This window comes from Epinephelus lanceolatus, chromosome 6 (assembly GCF_041903045.1).
Source record: "Epinephelus lanceolatus isolate andai-2023 chromosome 6, ASM4190304v1, whole genome shotgun sequence".
NCBI lineage: Eukaryota > Metazoa > Chordata > Actinopteri > Perciformes > Serranidae > Epinephelus > Epinephelus lanceolatus.
The window spans coordinates 20928752-20938846 of NC_135739.1; the positions used below are offsets into that span (position 1 = coordinate 20928752).

The 10095-nt window shown below is 39.5% G+C and overlaps 2 protein-coding genes across 2 annotated transcripts; one reads left to right on the forward strand and one right to left on the reverse strand.

Moving 5' to 3' along the window:
• Positions 1-813: 813 nt before the first annotated feature.
• Positions 814-6182, reverse strand: ndufb5 (NADH:ubiquinone oxidoreductase subunit B5). Its single transcript, XM_033621028.2, has 6 exons — positions 6024-6182; positions 4024-4106; positions 3283-3349; positions 3109-3170; positions 2427-2533; positions 814-1030 (listed from the first exon to the last, which is right to left on the reverse strand). Exons 1-6 carry the CDS (start codon positions 6139-6141, stop codon positions 910-912), a joined length of 558 nt encoding a protein of 185 aa, XP_033476919.1. The 5' UTR covers positions 6142-6182; the 3' UTR covers positions 814-909.
• Positions 6183-6385: 203 nt separating this feature from the next.
• Positions 6386-10071, forward strand: mrpl47 (mitochondrial ribosomal protein L47). The gene is made up of 7 exons (XM_033621694.2): positions 6386-6542; positions 8185-8333; positions 8474-8534; positions 8616-8712; positions 8874-9004; positions 9238-9333; positions 9716-10071. The coding sequence occupies exons 1-7, from the start codon at positions 6409-6411 to the stop codon at positions 9825-9827; spliced, it is 780 nt and encodes a 259-aa protein (XP_033477585.1). The 5' UTR covers positions 6386-6408; the 3' UTR covers positions 9828-10071.
• Positions 10072-10095: the final 24 nt, after the last annotated feature.

The following is a 10095-nucleotide window of genomic DNA, read 5'->3' on the forward strand; positions in this document are numbered from 1 at the left end:
TGTGTATGTGTTTTTTGTTTTTACTATTTTATAATCTTTTTACGTATGTAATTTTTCTTACCAGTGTTATTCTGTTTTATAATTGTGTACATTTTTTATTGCTATATATTTATGTGTCATTCTTTTATTTTGTACAGCACTTTGGTCAACTGCAGTTATTTCTAAATGTGCTATATGAGTAAACTTGAAATGATTTCATATTGATTTGATGAGGTGGGTGTACTAGCAGGTAGTGAGTACACTCTCCTGTATATTCCAAAGGCTTTTTGGCAAAAGGTGAGTATACAATAAACAGAACAAGCGGTGGGTGGCCAATATTGTATCCCACGCAGGGTGTGCTTCTTGACAGACCAATGTGTGGCCACCCAACTTCCCTCTGGATGAGAGTGAACACGTGTGAACTGTTCATTATGAGGCAAATACTTGATACTGGAGCAGGCTATTAAAATCCTACATCTAAATGAGTAATCTTGTCAAACCTTTACATTTGCTTGTGTTTATTTTACAGTACAGACAAACAGTGTCGCATAGGTATGATGAATGCAACAGATGTAAAGTATCTAGGGCACCTAAATGAAGCTAAACGTCCTGCATGGGTTTATAAAAGCACTAAGTAAATGCCATAAATGTCCATTAATTTGCAGCCCATATCTCAGGGGTAAAACAAACATATGGATAAATCACATTCAGGATGAAAAACAACAAAAAATAGACTGCACCTATGCACATATGCATGCATCTCTATGTAGAGTACATGACTGAGTATGCATTGACAAACAGGTGCAAAGTGTTTGTGGCAATAAAGACAATATCTTAGAGTACATATATACTTTATTTACGCAAGGAGGGAAAAAATGTACAAACAGTGAGCTTCATCGGCATGATGCACAGATGGCGGACACTTCTGGATTAATTGTCAGGTGATGACTTGGGGCTGTTGTCAATTAGTTCCTTGTTGAGGGTCTCCACTTGGAACCAGGGGCCGTCTCCCTTCTGCCTCATCTGTCGACGCACCTCCAGCTGCATCAGTCTGTTTACAAACAGGCAGGGAAATCATGAAATCATGCTTCAGCTGTTGATAAGAGTGAGATGTGAATCCCAGGATAGTGCCACAACACTTTTCACTCCCTTTTTAGAAAGTGAGGAGAAGAGGAAAATGATGACGAGTCTCTTTTCTGAAGACTGAAACTTTCTTTTTTTGCTTGTACACTGAATCTCTAACAAACAATCCGTTTCAGTTTGGAAAGATACATTCAGAATTACTGTTCAACACTGGAATAATAAAATCACAGTTTTATGACTAAACAAATGGCTACAGAGTGCCCCAGGGATGATGTTTTTCTGTTGGCCGACGCGGAAGTTAGCATCACACTAGTCTCTATATACAGACTCTACATTCAGTGAATGTAGAGTCTGTAGGCAAACCCCGGAGATCCTGCCTCTGGAAGAAGAGCGGAAGAGCCCCAGTTTCCGGTTGAAGGCTGTTTGTAGTCCGCCAACTCTGAATCCATCGCAATGGTTCAGCATATTTACTTAAATATAAACGGAAGTCGGAAACGGAAATTCGCCTCCTCCGCCCAAATCAAACCGGAATGCCAAAAAATCAGGGAAGGTTCCGAGAATGACATTGCACTGGCTCCCTTGTCAAAAAGCCAATGGGATTTCTTACTTGGATTTTGGATAATTGCAGAAAATAAGCTCTGTGGCAAACAAACATTCTGATACTTAGACATTTTGTTCAGCAAATGAATGCCACTTTTGTAATTTTTGAATCATACTAGTAAGTAAAAAGCTAACGTTAGGCTATAAACGAACTACACTCAATTGCATGAACAAACGTCAGCACCAAAACAAGACGACAGAGACATGTTAGGCGTGGATAGGCACGATGATGCTCTGTAGTCTGATTGAGTCTCTTGTTAGCGACCGCCTACAACACAGAGAAGCTTTAAAGTTCACGAGTGGGGTATTTACTGACGTATTTTATGTTGTCGAACAAAGAAAAAAATTGTGAAAGTCTCTTCAGCTTGTATTAACCACAGACTTTATTTTAGACATCTAACCACCCAAAAAACACAAAACACATTAACTTTGAGAACTCATATCCAGGTTTTAAGACTCATTCCTGTGGCAAAATTTCCTCCACAGATAAAACTTCCTCCTTAACACCTTTAGTTTAGTGCAGAGTAAAATTGCTGGCAGACCTCCTGACAAACAATAACCACCGCAAACTACTAGATGTAGTGCACAAAATGCAAAACCAGTGCTTGGTTGGCTCCTGATGTGTAACTTTGACAACTTGTGCTGCCAACTTTAATAAGATCCTCTTTTTTTTCTTTGTCATTGATTAAGTTTCAGAACATTCAAAAAGGTCTTGATGCCCCTTTGCTTTCTGTCCTTCACATGTGATGGGGGAAAAAACTCACCTCATGTCTGCCTTTTCTTTCTCTATTTGGATCGCAGCCATCATCTTTTCATAGTCCTTCACTGGGGAATCATAGAAGGTCCGTGCAATCCACCTGGTGATGGGGTGCTGCAGAGACACACAAAACACAAGTATTTGTAATGACGGCAAATATATTTAATCAAAATAAACAGTCACTGACCCGTTCTTAGCCTGAGGCCGGTGCTGTGTGCACATTGAAATCATGGCAGGAAAAAGACTTTTTTAACTCTCAATGGGAAATGTAGTTTCCTCAAAGCTTATGACAAACTGCCAAACACGAGACAACAAGATACAGCAGGGAAACGTTCTCAGCCTGCTGTATGTAGTCTGCTCAAACAACGAGAAACAGTCATGGCTGCTAGTGATGGCGGCAGAAAACAAATGTGCATGGGGAAAACAATGAAGCTGCCCTTGTCAAGTATTTTAACAAGGTTTTTTTATGATGCCTGTTCAAGCTATGCCTTCACATATTGCCCCTCAATATGTTTATTCATGTAATAAATATACAAATGTCAGTTAGGTGGAAATCCACATGAGAAAAACAGAAAAAGAAAAACAATTTGGTTATAATAATAATCTGCTTAAATTTAATGTACGCTTCCCTGAACCAGGGTTCAGATCAGAAACTTCTGATGAGATAAGATACTAGAGTAGCTACACACCTTGTAGTACTCCCAGTGCTCAGGTTCGTAGCCCTCAGGAGTCTCAACCAGTTCTGCCTCACCTACACAACACAATCACACTCAAGTTCACTTCAAAGAAACATGTAGCTTCTTTTGATTTACTCGTCAAATCACATTAACAAATATTATCAGATGATCCAAATAAAAACTTACCGACAAAGACATTCACACATGTGACAATGACCACCACAGGAATGCCAGTCAGCAGGATGTAGTATTGCTGAGGAAAAAATGAGAAGTCAAAATGAAATGCTGAAAACTATTGTTCTGCATAAGGGGCGATTAAGACTGGAGGTCTAACCAGGCCTGCATGTCAGGAATAATTATTACTTTGATGAAAAATAGTCGACATTTTATGCGCTGCACTTCTATATCATAGAAACTACAAGCACAAGAATAATTTTTGGAACAGAAATTCTTTCCACTTTGGGTTTGACTCTTGCATGGCTCACTACTGGCTCTATGTAATATTATTATTACGTGTGTCTACACTTATTCTACCTCTGAGCTAAATGCAAACACTGCTGACCAGAGGATCTTCATCTGTGAAATATGAACATGACTTGAACACGTACAAATTGGCTCTCAAATAAGGCCGACAATGGCATGTTATTTACTAGGTGGATTCAATAACAGTGATGCAAATACCTTCAGGAGCGCAACATTAAAGACTTTAGGGGGCTTCACTTAGTAATATGACATTACAGGCTTTTAGTATCTTTGTTAAAACGTTAAATAAGTGAGCAGGTAGGGCAGGGCTCCACTTAAGTGTCCTCTCAATCCACATACAGCCGTGGCATTGATCTTACTATCGACTATCTGCAGCCCCCAAATTTGAGCTGGGACCACCCCTTAATTCATCATGATCACAGGAAATGGTGTTACAGCACTCACCAATAAGCGCAGAAATCTCCTGTCGTAGAAGTCAGTAGGTTTGATGACAAACATTTTCTTCCCATGGCCCCAACGAACAGCCACTGCAAGACAAGGCGGGGGAATACTGTGGTGACCATGGATTTCAGATTTAAAGGTGGGTGCTTTATTAGCATAGTGACGTCTTTCCAATTGAGTTTTCCTCTCATACATATGAGACTAGAATAAAGCATCTTATAAAGGGTAAAACACATAAATTTAAATGTATGACCTTTAGTGTGGTTTGCAGAGGTCTGCAGGTATGGAATGAGACTGAGTAAAATGTAAAAATGTCATTATCCGTGTCTGTTTTCAAAAAGAGCCTTAAGCAGTAAGGTAAAGTTTAACACCCTTAAACAGCTGGGAAACTCTAAACCAGTTACCCTCATATCCATTTACAAAGTAGTTATTTCCACCTGCCATACGTCTCTATTTATGGTATCTTACCTGTGAACCCAATGTTTAGTGATAGAATAAATGTCTTGGGACCATTTAGTAGTTAGCATTAGGGTAGTTTAGTCTCTAGGTTTTTGGTTAGTCTTCAGAGTGTTGTCGGTGATAAATGCCACTGTATATTACATGCACTTTCTTTTCTTAAATCTAAACAACTTTCTAGTAAACACATTTTAAAATACAATCTGCCCTATGTTTTGCATTCTTGGGATACAGTCAGTGGCCCTGAACCTTAGCCCCTCTTCAATGAAGCTATTTAAGGTGCTTATTGTTAGTGCAAGGAGGTGTGTTCTTCTTCAGTGGATTTCAGATACCATCCCACTATGGAACCTATACCTTTAAAGGCTATAAGCTTCTGGCTGAAGGACCAGCCACTCAAGTTTTTCACATTTGGGACCCTTTTCTGGACTACTATCAAAATTGGTGGGGCTCGGGCTCTTAGGAGTGGACTGTATGGACTAGTAGGACTGAGGTCTTGAAACACATCTCTATGTAGGTTTATGTGCTCAATATGCCAATTTCACTTCTCCTCCTTTTTGCTTAGATTTTTGTTTATCTGTATGTTGTTGTTTTTTCAGTAGAGAATGTGTTCTGTGTTAGTATGGAAATAAGTTGGAAAAGAGGATGTACATGAAGAGATGTACATCTTCCATGTCCTTTATTTTGTATAGTTATGATCCTCAAATTAATAAGTATCTAAAAAATAAAATAAAAAATACAAGCTGCCAAACTGCTTCATGTCTAGGCCCATAATCTCAAGTTTACAATAGTTCATCAGGGTGAACCATTTCACATCTCCATTATTTCTTATGGACTGTTCTTGTATTTTTTATATCTGTTTTTGTGACTAAGCCTGAGAATGAATGAATGAATGAATGAACTTATTGGGCTGTAGTATCTGAGTAAACTTAAAATACAGTGCCTCTTTACATCCAAATTATTTATGATCATTCCCAAAATGTGTCTTCTTGTCAATAAATTAATGTTGGGCAATATCACAGCTTTATCCTTACAACAATATATCATAATATTAACTAGGATTTACAATATCATGTGGTAAAATGTTTAATGTGCATCCCACTGATTCAAACGGGTTACATAGTGTTATAGTTTCTACAAAACATATTTTCCTGGTATTTACACTATGGGTTATTACAGAAGTTGGTAAAATTAGATGTGACGTTAATGTTATAATTCATTTCGACAGAAAACTGAACCACACACTGACACGATAACATGGGGAAGAGTGACGAATTGTAGTTCAAACACTACACAAACAATTCCTAACTTTACACCGGCTAAAAGGCAGCGTATAATGTTGTTAGCTAACAAATAAGAGTGAGCAGCTATCTGCCACTACTAAAGTAACGTTACTATCGCACTTTGTACTCTTTTGTTGACAGCAGGACAAACGTTACCAGCTAGCTAACATTAGCATGCTAACGAGCCCCGGCGCAAGGTCATAAGAAGAGACGGCCACCTTCAAGCACAAACTTCTCACTCTTTTAAACGGCCATAGTGTCTCTTACCTTTATCTGTCCGTGGGATTGTTCGAGAGAGTAAATTTGCCGCATTGGTTCCAGATTTCAGAGGACTCAGTCTGGCTGCAAAGGCAGCAGCAGACCTGAGAACACTCATGCCCACCATCTCTACTGTGGGACGGCCGCTCAACAACGCGACCTCTGATTAGTTGATGATAGAGTGAAGCGGAAACCGCCATCTTTAATAAGGGCAGGTACGTTTATTCTATTTTTGTTTTTATTTATTTTTTAATGTATTGTCGTCTAGGTGTGGTATATACAACTTAAAACGCAAATAGATATTAATAGCGCTGAAAAGTCGAACAATAAAAAAAAACCATATATTTAATGGACAAAATGCATGACGGGTAATGTGGGAGGGACTACGGCAAAGATGGCGGCGTCCTCATCCGCAGGACGCGTTTTGACTCTTTGCAAGCAGTTTCAAAATGTCTTTAGGATATCCTCAGCGATAAATACTCAGCACTGTACTGCTGCTGTAACCAAGTACCAGCCTCGTCTCTACAGGTAAGACGCTGTTACATTGTCTTAAACATGATTAATAAGCGACAGTAAAGTCAAACGTGTTACAGCTAACAGGCTCTGCTAGTCAGGGACGGTTTGTGTAAATAAGTCATTACTTAATGAACACACAATATATAACAGCCCTAATAAATAAACGCGGACGTCTTCAAGTCTTAAATTTATGATGCTACCTGCAGACATTTGTTGAGTTAAATTGTTGACACTGGATTAAAGAGTCACGGTGTGGGTGATAGTGTTTGACTATGACAGTCTCTGGTGTCAATAACTGTTTTTAGATAGAGGGTTCTTAATTTAATAAGATAAGATAAGATACACGTTTATTGATCCCATAATCGAGAAATTCCAGTGTTACAGCAGTCAAGGAGAAAGAGTCAGATTAAAGATTTCAAATTTAAACTTAAAAAACTAAAATAACTAGGCATGCAAATAAGTACAAAAATACAAGAGTATTCAGTATAACGCTATTTATACCGAAGGAAAAACTGCAACAACCACAAAAAGACAGTGAGTCAGGATCACACACTGGGCCCAGTGTTTAAACCAGCAGAGTATAAGTAAGTAAGATAAGTACAAGAGTTACTAAAAATGAACCATATTGGTGGAAATGCTGATAATCAATGTTATATTGCCTATGGTATAACAATGAGAAGTAAGTGGTATTGCACATGATTTGGAGGAAAAAATATATTGCACTACATTGACAAGGGATCATGATATTGAAAAGTAATACTACACATGATGTAAAAACTATTGCATATTTACATCATGTACACATTGTAGGGTACACCCTGGACAGGTCACCAGACTATCACAGGGCTGACACATAGAGACAGACAACCATTCACGCTCACATTCACACCTACTGGCAATTTAGAGTCACCAGTTAACCATATGTGCATGTTTTTGGATTGTGGGAGGAAGCCGGAGTACCTGGAGAAACCCATGCTGACATGGGGAGAACATGCAAACTCCACACAGAAGGTCTCCCAAAACCCTGGGTTCGAACCAGGAACCCTCTTGTTTTATTCTGATTCATTTTCATTTTGAAAAAGGAGGCTTCAAAGCTGCTTTATTTATTTCCCACTGTACATAAATGGCTGGTAATATGGCAGCACCAGCTCCAATTTTTTTCCAGTTTAGATCTTTCTACAAGGCTCTATAAATGTTTCCCTAAAGCTTTAAAATGTTAAGAAATCGCAACTTTCCATCTGCCAAGTACCCTTTTTTATTTTCTATTTTTTATTTAAAACAGAATTTTAGTATTGGATTCGCATAGATGATTTCATGGTTGTTATCTGTTGTTGTTTGGCTCCTAAAATTGGATGTGTATCACTCAAAATGAGCCATATAATAGGCCAAAATCTCCTTGTTACTTTATGATCCTTTCCCTATGTTTTAACATTATAGTTTTTCTAACAATCTAATACTTAATCTTCTATTAAATGTTGTGCAAATAAATGAATAAATAGATAAACAGGCACTTAGATTTTAATGTCTGAGTCAGACAGAAAAGGAAAGATAGTTAAGGAAGGAAAGCAGGAGGCGTTATAAGAGTACTTGTTTTAGGATTGACTATCCCTTATACATTTTCTTATGTGAGGTGTTTTTTTTTTTGCCCTACCAGGGAAAAGTCCACACTTGCTGCCCTGTCTTGGTACAGTCCCACCAGCTCTGTGGGTCAGTGTCGAGCCCTGCACACAACCATCAGCAGAAGAGGGCTGGAAGAGTTCTTTGACCTCCCTGAGAACCGAGGAGAGTCCAGCGTGAAGTCAGGTAAAACACTGGCTGCAAGAAACAACAGCAGTTACGGCCATTTAGACACCTTAGGTTGCTGTGGCATTATTGTAGCACAGATGTACCCTCCAGGCGTGACGACAACATTTCACACTTTTTGGTTTGTTGTCATTTTATAGGTGGACCATGGACTGCCAAACAGCTGAGAACAAAGAGCAATGAAGATTTACACAAACTCTGGTAAGCACTGGTGAGACACACTGGTGCTCCACAGTGTATCATCATTTATCAGCTGTGTGTAACGTTCTTGTTCTATCTCAGGTATGTGCTGCTTAAAGAGAAGAACATGCTGCTCACACTTCAGCAGGAATCACGAAGGCAAAAAGTCATGATGCCGAGTCCAGAACGATTAAGGAAGGTCAGTATGCCTAACTGATATCTCCACTATTACTATATTAATAGTGTGTTACAACTGACTGATGACATTTGGCTTCGCCTTCAACAGAGCCACACAGGTGCATGTTTTTTTCTAAGTAAGAGCCCTGGCTGAGATTACCCTTGCTGTCTTTTTCCTCCCAGGTCGAGCGGTCGATGATAAGACTGGAAACAGTGGTGAATGAGAGAGAGACTGCACTGCGTCTGCTGCAGACGGGACAGGAGAAAGGCAGACCAGGGACCTGGAGGAAGAATACATTTGGATACACCTACTGGTGAGGCCACATTGTCTGTATACATGAAGACACACAGCAGCACTATGGAGTTGTTTCTCTATCTGTGTGTCCCTGTTTTGATATCAACAGAATTTCCTAAGTGTAGGCAAAGCTGATTTAGACTCTCTGCAGGTGGCCTGTTATCTGATTGCAGTACATCTAAATGGCCAAGCTTTATAAAATTAAATGTGAGAGACGGCATCACTCATGCACACTTGTTGTCTTTCCCTCAGGTATCGATTCAAAGAATATGCAATTCCTTGGTACATGAACAGAAGGTACAAGCGAAAGAAGTTCTACACACCGAAGTTCGTTGAACCACACATAAGGTAAGATTTTTTGTAACCATTAACGCTCACATTCACACCTACGGGCAATTTAGAGTCACCAGTTAACCTGCATGTCTTTGGGCTGTGGGAGGAAGCCGGAGTACCTTAAGATAACCCACACTAACACAGGGAGAACATGCAAACTCCACACAGAAGGGCCTCACCCAGCAGGTGGGTCCAAACCTAGGACCCTCTTGCTGTGTGGTGACAGTGCCAACCTCTGCAGTGGTCTGTAGACTGACCATGTTGCCACAGAGGATGTTTTAGTCAATGTAAAAAAAAGTGTGGAAAGAGTTCAGCCTTAAGTTACGCTATGAAAATGTTTTCCTCCAAAAAACAAAGTGTTGATTTCTCATTGTTTCCATATTTTTCTGTCCTGCAGGCTGCGCATAGAGAAGCACCTTCGAGAGAGGGCCAGGAAAGCCAACTTAGAGAGGAAAACTCAGGCCAAGCTCAAGGAGAAGTTTCCTCAGATGAAAGCGTCCGCCTCATGAAATGTCAAGCGCAGTCAAGCTCCCCTTACAGTTAGGGAGTTCTGACATCTGTCCAGACACAAGGTCTTCTCTGTATTTTATCTGTGGCGTGATACGGATACTCAAGTCTGACTCGGCTCATGTGAAATAACCGAAGGTGGTCTGAAACTGTATGAGTGTATTTGTTCAGCTGTTATTTGATCCTAGAAGATAAATTATGCTAAACCATCCTGTTTTCATACTTAAAATAAACCTCATGTATTGAGTTTTCGTCATCGTGATTTACTAG